Here is a 20,183-nt window from a genome sequence, read left to right as displayed (position 1 = left end):
AGAATAATGCAGAATGTATTTTTTTCTTGATGATTCAGAACTATAATAATAGTTTTTAAAAAGTAACGGTGTGCCACATTTAATACAGTAATACTTCATCCCCTGCTGCTATGATTATGTCTGTTCCTATATTAAATGACCCCACATTATTCTGCTATATGACTTTGTCCACTCTTCAAAGTTTTTTGCCTTTTCTTTTTCCTTTGCTTTTTGCCTAACAGTCCTTATTTTTCACCACAGTCGGCATGCCTACTTGAAGCAACTTCTGTCTCCTCTTCTAAGATGTTATTATGATTTTCAGTGGCCTTGGAAAACATACAACCAAGTATATTAGAACTGTACTTAAAATTAGAAGCATCAAGATCTAGAAAAACAGTTAAAAGAACCTGCCATTTAATGTTAAGATCTAAGTTAATACTGGCTGAATAAGTTCTTTAACCAGAGTATTTGCTCCCTCCACTGTACTTGATGTATGTTAACATTTATTTCAGAGCGTTACTGTGATAATTTGACGAGATAACATATTTGAAATATCTTGTAAACTATAAAGCTGAATACAAATGTATGATGGGATTACTATCATCATTATAAGAACAAGATTGCCATCTAATGGCAACCAAACAGATAACAGGTATCCTATCCATTTTAAAGCAGAAATGCAGAGAGTAATAGGATCTGCTGATGAAACACACAAAGTGACAACTGAGATCACAATTTCATCCTCACTAAAGTGTTATCAAAACTGTATTGTAATAGAACATTTTGAACCTCTATTATAACTGCTCCTTCTAGTAACTAAACATCATTGAGAGCTTTTATAGTGGAAACAGTAAGTGGGTATCAAAGCCACACAGGCATAATTGAAACCCAAGAATAGCTCTGTAATCATGCACAAATAACAGTGCTCTTCTGAGTCTCCCTTCCTTCATCTATGAAGAGAGAATGATAACACTTTCTGAGAGTTGCTGTGAGGATTAAATTAGATAATCCAAAATGCTTAGAAATTATAGCTTAAAACTAAAGCAAAACCTGAAACAACTAAGTGCCTAGGCCAGTGGTCAGCGAAATGTAGATGCTTCAATAAATAAATATAGCTAATTTCAACTTCTTAGGTAAAGTCAAACACAAATATAAATTAAGTGATGCCCATAACTTAAAAAGCTAATAGAACAAAAGGTCAGTTTAAAACAAATGCTTCAGTGAACATGTGATTTTAACACTTTATATGAATTAATTTTATTAATCAACAGCATCAAAATGACTAATCACAGAGCCTTAGAGTCAGAAATACCATATTTGAGTCTAGCTGAGATATTTATTCCTATAATGCTTTATCACTCAAAGCTCCAATTTTCTCAAATGAGAAATTGATGTAATTTACCTCATAAACTGGCACCTAGGCTCAATAAATATTATTTATTATTCCATTATTTTATTTAGTGATATAATTTTATAAGCTTAGAAATAATGACAAAAATTAGTTGCATGTGTTGTGGCATTCTATTCTTAAAATTTGAGAAATTCTATATTTTAAAATGTTAAGATTTTTCACTAATAGAGACTGGAAAGATCACTAAATTTGTCAGGATCAGATGCTGACTGGCCTACATGTATATCATATTTTACAAGCATATTTTTAAAATGGTATTAGCAGTAATTCTTAAAAATATATATGCTGGACATGAGATTGAATATTCTATAATGCTTTAACTTACTGTTTCTCCAACAAATTTATGAGGTAGATAATATCATCGCCCCCATTTTCAAATGAAGAAGAAAAGCTGAAAAAATTAAATAACTTGCTCAAGTTTACATAGCCTGGCTGGTGGCTGAGATTTGTCTAATTCCAGAGCCAGCATCCATATTTTTAACCATTATGTTATATTTCAAAAATTAAGTGCTGTATGTTTCTTAGTTTTATATAATCAGATTAAAAATACTTTACACACACCTTTTCTGACCAAGACACATCAGAGCTTGTAGAAACTTAAAGTTGATTTTTATAATTTTCCCTGTGTGAATGTTGTTGCAATTCTCTGTACATTACCATTCATATTAGGAAAACCACTGGGGTTCATCTCTGCTCTGCTGTGCTATTATCCATTAAAAATTAATAATAAAAATTACTTCCTTAATTAATAGGCACAGGAGGAGTTCCCAACTCACTGCAGAATTTTTATATTGCTTGTTCATCAAACTCAAAATAATTTAGCAACTACCTAATTAATTCCTAATTGATATCATTGGGCCATTACTTCCCCATTTTCCTTTGGACATATACCAAGGGGCACTGCCCTAGGTGTTTTCAGATCTAATATACTAAATAAGTAACCAAAACAACATAAAATGTCTTCATTCTATCATCCAAATGACCATTACATCCTTTATAACCAAAAACATTAAATAATTGAAATACATTTTTAATTAAAAAACTCATCTGCAAATTGTAAATATCAACCTTAATACAATGTAACAGTCATAATTTATCTTTGAGAATTAATGATTAATGGTTAATATTAATGGTGAATAATTTTTAAGGTATTTAAAATAGAAATTTATTCTTTTTCATATAAATTTCTATTTTAAATATGCTATGACAATTTGGACATTTGACTAACAATCAGAAAAAAAAAGTTCACGCATTTAAATGCATTTTTAAAAAATTTTTTTAATATTTATTATATGTTAAGTTCTGGGATACATGCGCAGAAGGTGCAGGTTTGTCACATAGGTGTACATGTGCCATGGTGGTTTGCTGCACCCATCAACCCATCATCTAGGTTTTAAGCACTGCATGCATTAGGTGTTTATCCTAATGCTCTCCCTCCTCTTGTTCCCCTAACCCCTGACAGGCCCTGGTGTGTGATGTTCCCTTCCCTATGTCCACGTATTCTCATTGTTCAACTCCCACTTATGAGTGAGAGCATGCGGTGTTTGGTTTTCTGTTGCTGTGTTAGTTTGCTAACAATAATGGTTTTCAGTTTCATCCATGTCCCTGCAAAGAACATGAACTCATTCTTTTTTATGGCAAATGCATTGGTTTTAACACAAAGAAATATACCACCTATTATAAACAAAATGCCTTAATTGATTTTTGAATATTTAGTACTAGTAAATTATCACTTAAAATGTTACATAAAATTTAAATAAAATTTAAATCACAAAGCATATTTAAAAATAATTTATAACAATGATAAAACATTAAGACCCTAATGTCTACAAAAAATAACCAATAATGGGACAAAGTCTTTAACAAGGAATTAAAACTGTCTAAAATTTCAAGAATGGTAACCAACTTGTAACGGGCTCTTACCCTATTTTAGGCAACTAAGAATGGAACTTTGCATATAAATATGTCACTCATTTAGATAAGATTATGTTTTGAGACAGATGTAATTATTGTCATTTTACAAATGAGGAAACTGAGCTCAGAAATATCATTTGTTGAAAGCAACTGTGGGCAGAGCTGGAATTCCAACTTGGATATGCCTATCTTTAAAATGCCTGCTCTCTTTTGATATTAATTTGTAGTTTCTTTATTTTGCATGAATCATTAAGGTGCAATTTTCTATGAGAGTTATTGTGAGTATTAAGTTGAGAGGGTCTACAAAAAGAGACTGGTTCATTATAGGCATTCAATTTTCCTTTCCATCAACCTATTTTTTAACTTTATGAATTTAAAAATATTTAATTGATAAATAAGATTGAATATAATCAAGGTAAAAAAGGTAATGATTTGATATACACACATATTGTGCAGTGATAGCCACAAATTAACACATCCCTCACCATTCCTGCTGTATATTAGACCCTCAGAATGTGCTCATCTTGCAACTGAAAGTTTGTATCTTTTCATTTTCTCTCCATTTCCCCACCCTGAAGCCCCTGCTAGTTCTACTCGCATCAACTGAGATTTCCAGCTACAAATTGCCAGTGATTATGTACAACCTACCCCAGTACTAACACAGGAGTCAGGGTAAGAATTGAAGAAACTGTATTGTAAGTAATATACTCTAAACGGGTAACACTAAAATGTCTTTTAGCCCTCTTTTAACTTTAACTCACTTAATTATGATGCATCACTGGCATTATCCAGGTGCATATTACCCATCAGCTTCTGCCACTGTGAAGATAATCCTATGAGTAGCCGAAATAGAAACATGACCTTGTTTAGTTTACCACGGAATAAATAGCTAAAGATTAAGTATTCCAAAACACAAACCCAAATTCTTATTTAGAATATGCACTGCCTAATATTTAACCAGTTATTTGATAACAGCCATTTGCAAAATTGCCTTATTTGTTGCCCAATGGTTACCTTTCATCAATGGTTCATTTCAGAGGATTCATCAGGAAATAACATTGCTTAATATCTGATATTTTATTAAGCTTTATTCTAATTACTTTCTGTCTGACTAAAATTCTTGACAATATTTACTTTATCTAATTTCCATATTGAAATTATTTGAGGAATACAAAGTATAAAAAAAAGTTAATCGATTTTATTTTTGGATTAAGTAGTTTCCTTATAAGGCTCCAAGCTTTTGCCACACTGATGTGGTACCATTTAGAACTGTTTATACTGAACTGGCAGCATGATGTCTCAGCTTGTACTGAAGGGGGTTGCTGAGGAAATTATTCCCAATTCAAATCATGTGCACCTTATGAAGACATGTGAGGAAAATATATTTCAGTTCTTAGGAACAAGAATTCTTTTATTTAAAAAAATGCATTCACGGATTGAAGATTGATGGCATATATTTTGATTGTTCAACTGATTGAATTTCTTTCTTCATACATGCTAATAGGACACTCAAAATAACATTTTCAATTCACCGTCATAATACTAGTAAACTACTTGTGCCTTAATCTTATCCATAGCCTCATCTTATTATTTTTCATATTCTGGTTACTTTGTTTTCCTTAAATGATTATTATTTTATCTGTGTTATAAATATCTTGGAAGATGCATAAGTGAATAGAAAAATATCCTAAAAACATAAATGTGAAACTACATAAAGAAAAACAAACAAAAATGTATTGCTGGAATTTTTCCTGTGACAAATTGTATTGTTCATAACATATACTTCACTGTGAAGAAAATTTCAAGGAAACTTATTTGAAATATTGACCTTGAATGTTTCAAGGTCAAGTCTTTGAAATATTAAATGCTAGTAAATATCATTAAAACCCCTTTTTAAAAAAATATGCTGAGGTTTATCTAACAAACCTCATTGCTAACGTATTGCATGCCTCAATTTGTGACAGAAACAATACTATACAAATATGAATAAAAGTGAGGGCAGATAAGTGTGAAGAGTCACTAATATACTTTTTAGTTTATTAAGGTATAAATGCTAGCATCTCATATTTTCTAACATAAAATCACTGTGCTTGATCACATATGCTTTATAAATTATTTCTTAAAAGGAGAAGCAATAAATATAATATTTTACCACAAGAAAATAGAAATGTCTGGTATTAAAAAGTTTATAATCCTGTGTTTGAAACATAATGTGTATTAATTATTTCACAAAAAAATAGTTTCCAGAAAATATTGTCCAGAAACTCAAGAAAATAAAATTAAAATATCCTTTAAATCTAAAACATTTTAAACTGAAAATCCTAGCCTTTATATTAGAATTTAAAACAATAAAATTAGATAATGCCAAGATCATGGTAAATTATTTTAATTTTTAATTTTATTTTAAAATATTTTTCCTCTCAAGGCTATCTGCTTTTGGGAGCTCACTTTGAATTCACATACCATTCTTTCATTGAAATTGTTCTTTCTGGCTTTCATAAAAATAATAATATCCACTTACTGCAGTATAAAACATATTTTATTTGTACTATTACTTGTACTACCACTCCTTTTAGGAAGAATATATATTAATTTAGGACTCTTTATTAAAAAGATTTATGAAACTATTCAAATTTTTCAATACAAGTGGCAAAAACTAAACATTCACACCCCATATCATTTTTATACCAGTACCATGCTGTTTTGGTGACTATGGCCTTATAATTTGAAGTTGGGTAATGTGCCTCCAGATTTGCTTGCTTAGTCTTGCTTTGGCTATGTGGGCTCTTTTATGGCTCCATATGAATTTTAGGGTTTTTTTGATTTCTAATTCTGCAAAGAATAATGGTGGTATTTTGATGGGAATTGCACTGAATTTGTAGATTGCTTTTGGCAGTATGGTCATTTTCACAATAATTGTTCTACGCATCCATGAGCATGGGATGTGTTTCCATTTGTTTGTGTCATTGATGATTTCTTTCATCATTGCTTTGTAGTTTTCCTTGTAGAGGTCTTTCATGTCCTTAGTTAGGTATATTCCTAAGTATGTTACTTTATGTTTTTGCAGCTGTTGTGAAAGGGGTTGAGTTCTTGGATTTGATTCTCAGGTTGGTAACTGTTGGTGTACAGAAGGGCTACTGATGTGTGTACATTAATTTGGTATCCTGAAACTTTGCTGAATTCATTTACCAGGAGGTTTTTGGATGAGTCTTTAGGGTTTTCTAGATATATGATCATGTCTTCAGCAAATGGTGACAGTTTGACTTCCTCTTTACTGATTTGGATACTCTGTATCTTTCTCTTGTCTGATTGCTCTGGCTATGACTTCCAGTACCATGTTGAATAGTAACAGTGAAAGTGAGCATCTGTGTCTTCTTCCAGTTCTCAGGGAGAATGCTTTCAACTTTTCCCCATTCAGTATAATGTTGTCTGTAGGTCTGTCATAGATGGCTTTTATTACCTTATATGTCCCTTCTAGGCCAATTTTGCTGAGGATTTTAATCATAAAGGGATGCTGGATTTTGTCAAAGGCTTTTTCTAAGTCTATTGAGACGATCATGTGATATATGTTTTTAATTCTGTTTTTGTTGTATGTCACTTTTATTGACTTACATCTGTTAAACCATTCCTGCATCCCTCATATGAAAACTACTTGATCATGGTGGATTATCTTTTTGATATACTGTTGGACTCAGTTCTCTAGTATTTTGTTGAGAATTTTTGCGTCTATGTTCATCAGGGATATTTGTCTGTAGTTTTCTTTTTTTGTTATGTCTTTCCCTGGTTTTGGTATTAGGGTGATACTGGCTTCATAGAATGATTTAAGGAGGATTTCCTCTTTCTCTATCTTTCAGAATAGTGTCAACAGGATTGGGATCAATTCTTCTTTGAATGTCTGATAGAATTCATTTGTGAATCCATCTGGTCCTAAACTTTTTTTATTGACAGTTTTTTTAAACATCATTTCAAGCTGGCTGCTTGTTACTGGTCTGTTCAGAGATTTTATATCCTCCTGGTTTAATCTAAGAGGGTCATATATTTCCAGGAATTTATCCATCTCCACTAGTTTATGTGTGTAAATGTGTTCATAGTAGCTTTGAATAATCTTTTGTATTTCTGTGGTATCAGTTGTAATGCCTCCCATTTTGTTTCTAATTGAGATTACTTGGATCTTCTCTCCTCTTTTCTAGGTTAATCTCGCTCATGGTATATCAATATTATTTATTTTTTTCAAAGAACAAGCTTTTTGATTCATTTATCTTTTTTTATTTTTGTTGTTGTTGTTGTTGTTGTTGTTTCAATTTCATTTAGTTCTGCTCTGAACTTCATTATTTCTTTTCTTCTGTTGGGTTTGTGTTTGGTTTGTTCTTGTTTCTCCAGTTCTGTGAGGTATGACCTTAGATTGCCTATTTATGCTCTTTCAGAATTTTTGACGTAGGCATTTAATTCTCTGAAAGTTCCTCTTAGCACTGCTTTTACTGTATCACAGAGGTTTTGATAGGTTGTATCACTATCATCATTCAGTTCAAATATTTTTTTAAGTTCCTTCTTGATATCATTGTTCATCCAATGATCATTCAGAAGCACATTATTTAATTTCCATGTATTTGCATGGTTTTGAAGGTTCCTTTTGGAGTTGATTTCCAATTTTATTCCACTGTGGTCTGAAGGAATATCTGATATATTTTCGACTTTCTTAAATTTACTGAGACTTGTTTAGTGGCCTGTCATATGGTCTGTCCTGGAGAATGTTCCATGTGCTGATGAATACAATGTATATTCTGCAGTTGTTGGGTAGAATGTTCTGTAAATATCTGTTAAGTCTATTTGTTGCAGAGTATAGTTTAAGTCCATTGTTTCTTTGTTGACTTTCTGTCTTGATGACCTGTCTAGTGCTGTCAGTGAAGTATTGCAGTCCCCCACCATTATTGTGTTGCCATCTATCTCATTTCTTAGGTTTAACAGTAATTGTTTTCTAAATTTGGGAGCTCCAGTATTAGGTGCATATATATGTAGAATTGTAATATTTTCCTATTGGACTACTCCTCTTATCATTATATAATGTTCCTCTTTGATCTTTTTAACTGCTGTTGCTTTAAAGCTACTCCTGCTTACTTTTGTTGTCTATTTGCATGGAATATCTTTTTCCACCCCTTTATGTTAAGTTTATGTGAATTCTTATGTGTTAGGTGAACCTCCTGAAAACAGAACAAACTTGGTTAGCGAATTATTACCCATTCTGCCACTCTGTCCCTTTTCAGTGGAGCATTTAGGCTATTTACATTCAATGTTAGTATTGAGACATGAGGTACTATTCTATTCATCGTGCTATTTGTTGCCTGCATATTTTTTTTTTTCATTTTGTTACTGTTGTATAGGTTCAGTGAGATTTATGCTTTAAGGAGGTTCTCTTTGGTGTATTTTGAAATTTTGTTTCAATATTTAGAGCTCCTTTTGGCAGTTCTTGTAGTGCTGGCTTGGTAGTGGCGAGTCATTTCAGCATTTGTTTGTCTGGAAAAGATTGTAACACTTTCAAGAGCGTATCAGCTGCAGTCCTATAGAGAAGTTGCAAACTTGCCTAGGGACACCTGGTTAAGTACTCAAGTTTCTCAGGCCATGAGTAGGGCCACAGAGCACCCAAGAGATTATAACCTTTGTCTTAGGCCACCAGGTAGGGTAGAGAAAGACCACCAGGTAGGGGCAGGGATAGGCATTTCTGAACTCAGCCTCTCCTTGGGCAGCAGGTCTTGCTGTGACTTTTATGGGGAAGCGGGGTGTGGTTCCCAGTTCAGTGGAGTTATATTCCCAGGGGGATTATGGCTGCCTCTGCTGAGTCATATAGCTTGCCAGGGAAGTTGGGGAAAATTGTCAGTCACATGCCTCACCCCACTCCCATGCAGCCCGCCGTCTTAAGGGCCTATCTCACTCCCATTGTGCCTCCACAACAGCACTGAGTCTATTTTCCAAGCAGCCAGTGACCAGAACTGAGAACTTGCCCAGCACCACGAGCCTCCCATTGAGAAAGAAAGCAGACTCATCTCAGGGAGCCTGCGGCGGTGATCGAATTCCTTCAAAGGTCTGTGGATTCTCTCGGCTTTCCTGGTATATTCCTGCGGTAGTTCTTGGAGCAAAAGTTCATGATGTGAGTCTCCACACCCTGCTCTGTTCATCCAAGCAGGAGCTGCAAGCTAGTCCTTCCTCCCATCTGCCATTTTAATCTTGTCTTCTATGGTCTTTTAAAAAGTTAATCTTGGCTATTATAGTAAGCCCTACTATAAACTACTCTAATAAGACTCTGTAGCCAAAAATTCATATGCATTGTCTTTAAGAAGTATTTTTTCAACCCCTTTAATGATTTTCAGTAATATAAGCAGTGGAATATAATAATATCATTATTTCACTTTTCCGACTTTTGAAAAATCGCTTTTCTTTTATTAAAACCATCATTTTTGAATGTTTAACACTAATTGTGCTTTTTATCAATATCAACTATCGATTATGAGCTTCTTATAATCAGGGCAGGTCTTTAATTATGTTGCTTAATAAATAAAATAAATTGTATAAAACCAATTTCACTGGAAATTCTTCTTTCTCAGCTAAAGCATATAAACATTTGTTTGCTGCTTTTCAAAAACCACATAACGTGGAATCTAAAATGAAATACGTTTTCAAAAGACATTTTATTAAGTGACGTTAAACAATCCAAAGTCACTCTAAGTAATATTTTATCTATTAGAAATGCACTTCAAATGTGCAAACTAATACCATTTATCTTGTGAACAATTTATATAACTCAGTTGATTCATCAAGTACCCTGGTTTGAGCTTTAACTAAGCAACCTACACCTTAAAGTAGACTCAGGAGATTCATTGGAAAAATTACATCATTTTTATTTAAAATAAATTAATGAAGTACACAGTAGTATTATTACTTTGTAAAGGAGAGATTAAAGTTTAAAGAGGTTGATTTTGTCCCCAAGTAAACACACTGAAATAAGTCTTCAGATATTTAAATCATTCTTTTCTCGTCATCATGGTTGACTACCAAACATAACTGAGACTGCTATGTTAACAGTAGTGTTTTCTAATTGTTGCTTTGTTTTATTTTTTAACTACAAAAATCTTCAAAAATACACAAAATAGAGAGAATATTATAATTATTTCGTGAACTTTTCACCCCATGCAACTATTGCCTAGCTTTGATAATTTTTAAGAATTTGTCTACTTTGTTTCACCTATTTCCTTACTCATACTTGTTGGTAAAGCTCACATACCATATTGGTACCACCATATATATCTTTATAAAAAGTTTTCCTGAAAAAAAACAAAACAAAACAAAACAAAATATCATTACAACACCTATTAAAATTAACTATACTTCTGCAATAACAGTCAATCCTCTAATTTCTCTGATTAACTCAGAAACAACTTTATAGAAAAAGTTTACATATTTCAAATAAGTATACCAACAAGAATGTCAATTGCATTTGCCTCTTTTAACCTACAACTCCCACTCCTCTTATTTTATTATGCCATTTATCTTTTGAAGAAACCAGACCATTGATCTTGCCGAATCTCCAAATCCTATATTTGGTTGCCCTCAATCTTTTCATGACATTTAACATTTTCTCCCCACCCATTCCAATAATTCCTGTAAAATTGAAGTTTGAACTATTTGAATGGATTATTTCTTCTGAGAGGGGGATAGGAAGGAGGGAAGAGGACAAGAACACTTTAGAAGTTGTGCTGTTGTACTTCAGTCAGCATTGCATCAAGAGAGGCAAAGTATATAGTTATTACACTTTTTGTGATGTTAGAGAATTGATCAATGGGTTTGGTTTTGGTATTCCCCATCTAATCCATCCTTGAAAAGAAAAGTACTCTATCAACAATACATCCTTACAATCAGGTGGGCATGATGACTCAAACTTGCAATCCCTGCACTTTGGGAGACTGAGGCAAGTGGATCTCTTGAGCCCAAGAGTTCAAGACCAGCCTGGGCAACATGGTGAAACCCTGTCTCTACTAAAAATACAAAAATTGGACATGGTGGTATGCACTTACAGTCTCAGCTACTTGGGAGGCTGACATGGGAGAATCACTTGAGCCCAGGAGGCAGAGGTTGTGGTGAGCTGAGATCACGCCACTGGACACCAGCCTGGGCAACAGAGCCAGACCTTGTCTCAAACAAAACAAAACAAAACAAAAACAAAACAAAATAATATATCCTTACAATAATGCCATAGCAGATTTGGATACTGTCCTCATTCTTTTTAATGACTGTTTGGTATACCATTGCATATTCAACAAGTATCCTATTGATGGGCATTTCAGGTGCTTCCAATATTTTTCCATTATAAATATTTTGCAGTGAATAGTTATATGCATGTACTATTTTGTCTTTTGCCAGTATCATAGAATTAGATATCCAGAAGTTAAGCTGTTGGATCTAAGTTGTAAAAACCATCTGCATAAAAGTGTGAAAATCTACATTTTTAGAAGGATATCTGTCAAATCAACTACAGGAAAAATGTACCAAGAAATTTTTATCCTAAACTGGTATTCAACTGAAAAAATTTTAAATGCAGTTTCTTGTTTAGTATTAGCCAAAATAGAGTGTAAGAAAATATCAACATTGTTATTGCCTTCTTTTGACAATTGTTAATATGATGTTATTAATTAACCAAATATACTACCTAAACAAAATTTCATCGTGAAGTTTTACAACTAAATATAACTACAGAGGTTATGTCTAATTTCCATGAGTTAAAAATAAAGACAAGTACCATATAAGAGACTGATTTTCTAAAATGTATGCAGGAGGTCCCAAGGTTCTAAAGCTTTAGTTTAATGCTATATCCACTTGAAAATGACTATGTTAAAGGGATTATTAGGAACAAAAAAAGTAAGTGTAAAAGTTTACCTTTGCTGTCAAATATCTACATTTGAATGGACAACCAATAATTCCTATAACCTACTTTAAAGAGAGTAATTCTGGAATTTGAAGACATAACATTTTATGCTTTAACATAAATTTAAATTATTACAAATATATCAGGCTCCCTCAAGTCATTCAACACAAACTTATTTACCTCCTGTAAAACTGTGTGTGTGTGTATATGTTTATGAGTGTGTGTTTGTGAGTGCTACTGGTAATTATTACTTTTGAGGTCAATCTTATTGCATCAACATTAACCTATGTAGGAAGTGAATAAGATTTGGAACAGTAATTCTTGGATCCACCAAACTTCCATTTGGTTACATAAAATAAATGAAAAGTGAGATTATAATTATAGCTTTCTTCCACAAAACAGAAGAAAATATGAAACTTTTTGTTACATATTTAACTAGAATATTTCCTATTTTGGAAATTTTTTTGTATAGTTTTTCTTATTTATAATTATTTTCCAACTGGATTTATATTTCCATAAAAGACTCTAAAATCATTTAAGGCACCCAAATTAGGTCTCCATGGTACCTAGCATGTTCTTTGCTATAGACTATAAAAACCGAGGCCTGAAAAGACTGAGGGCAGCCTTAACAGTGTTTAGGCTATCAGTGAAAGTTACTGACCAGGGTAGGAGTTGTATGATATTATTCATCTCTTTAACACCTACCAGAAGGGTGAAGATTCTGTTCCTCTAAAAATTCAAGATCAAGCATTAGATCATCTTCATCCAGTTCACAAGATCCCAAATTATTCAAAACATCCTGAAGAAAAATCAAAACCAACAATTAGAAACCAAAACACTGAGTAAATGAGGAAATCCTCATACGTGGAAGCCATGAAGCAAAAATAAATTCCAAATCAGAATGAAAAGTTTTAACTGAATCTCAGAAATTATTTGACACCTATGGACTTTAAAATTATCAGTTCAATAAAAACTTCCAAGACTTATTCTAAAAATTCTTAACTTTTCCAATTATCTGCACATTCATTTTTTTTCTTTTTAGTGATATGTATGTAACTTATAATTAAATGGAAGTACATATGGGCAGATATGAAAGATATTAGAAGTCAGGAAATGATTTCTTGATATGAGAAATACAGGCAAGTGTTTATTTGAATAAAAACTTCTTTAGTGATATTAAAAAGGAATTTGCTCATTGCAAAAACACAAAAAGTATATACAAGTTTTTCAAATAGAAGTCTGTGAAATGAAACTTCAGTTACTTTTTCTAATATTTATATTTCAAATGTAAGTAACATTCTTCTAACACATTTAATGAATTGTTTTTCAAACAAATTTTGTATATTGTGACAACTGTGAAATATTAATTTAGACCATGCTTGGAAGTGAAAATTTGGCCACCATTTTCCAATTATTTGTTTTACATTAGGAATAATGGGCAGGAAAACAATCTATATTAATTAGATTAAAATTAATTATTGACTTGCATTATACTATAATATATCAGAACTGAGATTATGTTTCCTATTTTATTTTCAAGAGGGCAAACAGCAAAATAAACTCGAAGGCTACACTGAGAAGTCTTGAGAAGAGATGGTAATGTGCTGAGGTGCAGAGGGAGGAATTGCTGAGGAAGGAATAAAGTCCTGATTTGCATATTTTTATATATATAAATGATAAGTATATTTAAAAAAGTAAGAACTTCTATTTAGAGACTGACAAGGAAATAACAAATGTACAAAAAAAACCAGAACATCAAAAACATCAAAAAAACAGCCTAAATACTAAATGATGCCACGCCATCTCAAGTCACTTTTCAGCTAATGTGAATGTTAGCATAATTTGTAGTTAAAGTAGTTTAAACTAAACTAAAACATCATCATAAACTAAAATATCATTACGGAAAGCTAATGATATTTTCAAATGGATAGTGAACACTTTAGTCCTTGGGATTAAAAGTAAGGACACTGGGACTTTTAAATAAACCACTTCTTCTTTAACAATTCAAATTAGACATTATTAAACTGTAAAAACACGTGTGATCCATGAATAGTGCACATATCATGGTTTGAAAGGTGATCAGTATACCCAAATCTAAGTGCTTCTTTCTCTAAGCGAAGGTAATGAATAATTTAAACTATAAATAAAATCACTTGTTTATTGGAAGCTCTGTTCCATACAGTGTCAGTGATAGTCCAGTGAGAGTAAGTTACTTATCTATATACATAAAAAATAAGAAAATGTAGGCAGTAAAAGATAAGCTGTCATACTAAAAATGCAAAACAGAAAATTAAAATAACAACAACAACAACAACAAAACATAATTGAAGTTGTGGAAAAAGAAAAGTTTTTAAAAGGGAGATTTTTGTGAAGATACTGATATGAGTGTTTATCAAACACACTATCCAAATGAGAGAATCTTAATCTGGTAGTCAATAATATATTAAATATATTTTATACTGAAATCATAGTAATTTATCCAATTTCAAATTGAGGTAAATAATTTTACATTTGGATTTTGAATTCATTGGATTTAATTGTATCCTTCCAAAATTTATAAAAAATCCTAACCCCCAGCACCTTAGAATATGACTCTATTTGGAGACAGAGCCCTGAAAGAGAGAATAAAGGTTAAACAAGCTCATATGGATGGGCACTCCAGTGGGACTGGCATTCTTATAAGAATAGATTAGGACACCGACAGCACACAGAGATAGTGACGAAGACACAGAGATGTGACGAAACACATGAATTCACAGAGGGAAGGAAGATAGGCCATTTGCAAGCCAAGGAGAGAGGCCTCAGGAGAAACCAAACTGGCCATCACCTTGATCTTGGACGTCCAGCTTCCAGAACTGTGAGAAAACAAATTTCTGTTGTTTAAGCCACCCAGTCTATAGTACTTTTTATGGCAGCCCTGGCAAACCAATACAACCAACAAGACTTAGAAAGCAGTGAAGGACAGAACAAAGGAAATAAATAAATGTCTGGCACAAGACTACCATTTTTTATTATACCAAGTGAGGACATCTTAGACATTGTAAACTTCTAGAACAAGGTTTTCACAGCATTCCTCCTTTTTAATTGGAACCACCCTACCCAATCCACCTAGCTATAAAGGTAGCTACCAGATTCTTACATGAGCCAAACTCCTTCTCCTTGGTGAATGGTCCAAGATGGCCATCTTAACCGAACTTGGTGACCAAAGTCCCATCCCAGAAATGAAAAAAAAATTCTCTGTCTGGTGATACATACTGCAAGATGCAAAACACTGTCATCACAGGGGCTATGGATTTCATTGTGTAGTCAAGACCAGTCTAAGCCTACTTGAAAAATTAAAAAATGTCATAGGTAGGTCATCTTGTTCCTGCTTCCAGTAGTTCCTGAGATCCAGAGGCATACATGATGTTTTCAAGGTGGTCGTTCAATCCCTTTTTGAATTCAGACAGTTAATACATTCACCCACAACTTGAAATAAAATTTTAAAATATTTAATTTTTTAACAAGGAAGTATTAAAATCTCTGCCACTGCTATTCTAACATTTCATATAGGATGGCAACATCAATAAAGTGAATGAACTAAATTTGGAAAATTCACTACATTGTTCTCATTTTATTCTCCTTTTGCAGGTAGCACTTGACACTTGGACTAGCAGGGTTTCATTTGCCACTGGTCTAGATGAACTGTTTCCTAACTCTACTTATTTTTAATTGTCTTCCTTTGATATTGTGCTTACAAAGCAATTTTCTTGTTACTGTAGAGGAGAATCTTTGAAGCTGGTGAAACCTCATAATAAAAGAAGAGTAGATGCAGCAACATGATATGTTACAGAAAATAATCAATGGTGAATGCATAAACCTAAAAACGTCTTTTCCAGATCTCTCCCTAAAAGATACCAATAGCAGCAACAGTCCTTTTGCCGGCAGCTAGCACTGATACTGGTCAATCCTAGCGGCTGGATACTTGCTGCCTAATATCTATTAATAAATAATGTTAATAAAAATCAAAGTCCTTTACTTATTAGAGAAAGGGAAAAAGAGAGAAAGAAAGAAAGAAAGAAAGAAAGAAAGAAAGAAAGAAAGAAAGAAAGAAAGAAAGAAAGAAAGAAAGAAAGAAAGGAAGGAAGGAAGGAAGGAAGGAAGGAAGGAAGGAAGGAAGGAAGGAAGGAAGGAAGGAAGGAAGGAAGGAAGGAAGGAGAGAAAACAGGATGTTTCTGGGACAATCCTTTTGTTGCCGAGAAAACAAAATTCACCTAAGAAAAAAATTCACTGTTTTCAAAGGCTAGATAAGGAAAGCTACTTAGATGGCTTCTCCCTAGGTAATCTCTGGCAATATAAGCATGAAGAAAAAGTAATCAGTATGGCTAAACAGAATAATTTGAGACTGTTGAAGGTTAGCTTTTATCCTAGAAAAGTAAAAATTAAGGATATAAAAAGGTACTGCTAATAAAAAAATACAAATTGAGTAGAAAATTGTTAATTTATATTGGTTTTATAGTTTATATATGGGTATTTTGTTTTTCTTATTATACGTATGTTTATAAACTGTAGTCATGTATTTCTTTCTCTCTGTAGAGCCAGGGATCTGTAAGTAAACGAGTAGTACCAAAAGTAGTTCTGTACTAGGAATAGAAAAAACTGTTTAGCACCAATGGTCATATGTAGGAATCAGGTAAAAAAAGAAATCCAGCAATTAATCAACACTAATGATGATACTCCAAATATAAGAGGGTGCAATTATGCATTTCAGACATTTGATAAATTAGCAGAATGTAGAAGTAGAGTGATAACTAAGCAAAAATAGTTTCTCATCTCCTGGTAGATAAGAACACTAGATAGCCCTACATAATAAAGAAATAATAATGAAAGTCCATGAGTTTTTGTTTGTTTGATTTTGTTTTTTGAGATGGAGTCTTGCTCTGTCGCACAGGCTGGAGTGCAGGGGTGCGATCTGGCTCACTGCAACCTCTGTCCCCTGGTTTAAGCAATTCTCCTGCTTCAGCCTCCAGAGTACCTAGGATTACAGGTGTGCACAACCACGCCCGGCTAATTTTTTTTTTATTTTGTATTTTTAGTAGAGATGGGGTTTCACCATTTTGGCCAGGCTGGTCTTTAACTTCTGACCTCATGATCTGCCCACTTTGGCCTCCCAAAGTGCTGGGATTACAGGCGTGAAGGTTTTAATAATGTTAACATAGCAGGAACAAAAAAAGTGTTAAATAACCAAGCAAATGAGATTTAAAAAGAAAATCATAAAATGATAATGAAATTCATAAAATGAATTTTCTGTATATTCAGAGAAACTTCAAACCCATGATACTGGCCATAATGTTGGACTTTGCTTTTGCAATTGAACTCTACTTGTTATGTGCTCTTATGTCTTTTTTTTTTTTTTTTTTTTAAGTTAAAGCTCACCTTTTAATTTTGTATAATATGGGTTATTTCTGGATTCTCTATTTTTCAATTTGTGTACCAATCTACTTTACACCAGTACCATATTGTTTGGGCTACTATAGCCTTGTAAATTGAAGGAAGGTAATGTGATGCCTCCAGATTTGTTCTTTTTGCTTACAATTGCTTTGGCTATTCAGGCTCTTTTTGGTTCCATATGAATTTTAGGATTGTTTTTTTCTAATTCTGTGAAAAAATGATGGTGGTATTTTGATAGAAATTACATTTAATCTGTAGATTGCTTTGGGTAGTATGTTCATTTTCCCAATAATGATTCTTCTAATCCATGAGAATGAGATGTTTTTCCACTTGTTTGTGTTATCTACAATTTGTTTCATCAGTGTTGTGAAGTTCTTCTTGTAGAGATCTTTCACCTCCCTTGTTAAATATATTCTTAGGTATCTGAGAAAAAATATTTCCAAATGACACATCTGAAAAAGGACTAATAAAGAGAATTTACAAGGAACTCAAACAAATCAGCAAGAAAAAAAGAAAAAAAAATCCAATTAAAAAGTGGGCAAACAACATGAATAGACATTTTTCATATACAAATGGCCAAGAAGTATATGAAAAAATGCTCAACATCACTAACCATCAGGGAAATGAAAATTAAAACTACACTGAGATCATTGGATCAGGAGATCGAGACCATCCTTGCTAACACAGTGAAACCCCATCTCTACTAAAAAAAATACAAAAAATTAGCCAGGAGTGGTGGTGGGTACCTGTAGTCCCAGCTACTCATGAGTCTGAGGCAGGAGAATGGTATGAACTCAGGAGGCGGAGCTTGCAGTGAACCGAGATCGCACCACTGCACTCCAGCCTGGGCGACAGAGCGAGACTCCATCCCCCCAAAAGAAAACTACACTGAGATACCATCTTGCCCCAGTCAGAACGGTCATTACTAAAAAGCCAAAAAAATTAGACGTTGACACAGACATGGTTAAAAACAAAAAAAGGAACACTTATATACTATTGGTGGGAATGTAAATTAGTACAACCTGTATGAAAAACAGTATGAAGATTTCTCAAAGATCTAAAAGTAGATCTACCATCCCATCCAGCAATCCCACTACTGAGTATCTACACAAAGAAAAATAAGTCATTATGTCAAAAAGACACCTGCACTTATATTTTTATCACAGCACAATTCAAAATTGCAAAGATACAGAATGAATCTAAGTGTCCATTAACAGATGAGTAGATAAAGAAAATGTGGCATATATACCATGGAATACTACTCATGCATTAAAAAGAATGAAATAATATCTTTTGCAACAACATGTATGGAAATGAAGGCCACTATCTTAAGTGAAGTAACTCAGGAACAGGAAACCAAACATAGCATATTCTCACTTATAAGTTGGAGCTAAGCTATGGATATGTAGGGCCATACAGAGTGGTATAATAGACACTGGAGACTCAGAAGGAGGAATGGTGCAAGGAGGAGTGAGATTTGAAGAATTATCTATTGGGTACAATGTACACTATTCAGGTGATAGGTACACAAAAAGTTCAGACTTCCACACTATACAATTCATCCATGTAACCAAAAACCACCTGCATCCCTAAATCTATTGAAATAAAAATTAAAATGTAAAGTGTGTATAAGCCTGGTCCATTAGTGGGTCACAGAGAAGGTTTGGATGACTGGAACAGACAGGAGAGGCTCCAAGAGGAAGTTAGAGAGTAATACAGGGCCTAGGTCTTGTAATACCTTTCAGGCCGGTAAGAAGTTTAGAAATCACCAGAATGTCAGATATTCAGATACTCACATTAGGAAAATCACCTAGCCCGTTCTGCTAAGAATGCATTGCAAGAAAAAAATTTCTAAATGGATCCTAACAGCCAGAAAGGCATACATAGTTTTAAGAATAAAAAATGAGGGTTCGAAAAATTAAACAGCTTGGCTGGGCCTAGTAGTTCACACTTAATCCCAGAGTTTGGGGAGGTCAAGGTGGGAGGGATTGTTTGAGCCCAGGAGACTGGGTGCAGCCTGGGCAACATCGCAAGACCCTGTCTCTACAAAAAAAAAAAAAAAAAATTATAAAAGCCACGCATGGTAGCATGGCACAGGCCTGTAGTCCCAGCTACTCAAGAGGTTTCAACAGCAAGATCGACTGAGTCCAGAACTTTGCAGTTACAAAGACTTATTATCATGTCACTGTCCTCAAGCCTGGGCAACAAAACAAAATCATGTATTTAAAAAAGAAAAAAAAAAAGGAAGAAAAATTATATAGATTGCTTAAGGCCATAACACAAGAAAGTGGCTGCACCAAGATTTAAATACATATATTTTTGGCCTGAAGAATAAAACTTTCTCCACGAAGCTTCTCTTTGTGTGTGTGTGTGGCCTTTGGTAATATTGCAAGTAAACTTCTCAAATACTAAGAGTCATTTCTTTTGAAGGTTGCTAGCATTTTTCCAGATGTTTGAATATACATGAGTTTGCATAGTTTGGAAAGTGAAGTTTTGATTTCTTTCCTTATGACTTCCCAAACAGGTATGCTCTCATTT

General features: G+C 33.3%; 1 protein-coding gene across 2 annotated transcripts in view; it reads right to left on the bottom strand.

Annotated features, from left to right (window-relative positions):
• Window positions 1-20,183, bottom strand: part of CCSER1 (coiled-coil serine rich protein 1) — a 1,436,819-nt gene that overhangs the window by 1,167,386 nt on the left and 249,250 nt on the right. For both annotated transcript variants that reach the window (XM_073017490.1, XM_073017491.1), the window contains exon 4: window positions 12,921-13,014. In XM_073017490.1, coding sequence (XP_072873591.1) covers window positions 12,921-13,014 — 94 coding nt within the window. The remainder of the gene's footprint in view (window positions 1-12,920; window positions 13,015-20,183) is intronic.

The sequence above is a fragment of the Chlorocebus sabaeus genome, chromosome 7, assembly GCF_047675955.1.
Source record: "Chlorocebus sabaeus isolate Y175 chromosome 7, mChlSab1.0.hap1, whole genome shotgun sequence".
Lineage (NCBI taxonomy): Eukaryota > Metazoa > Chordata > Mammalia > Primates > Cercopithecidae > Chlorocebus > Chlorocebus sabaeus.
Note: the sequence above shows the minus strand (reverse complement) of the source record. Positions and strands in the feature narration are given on the sequence as shown.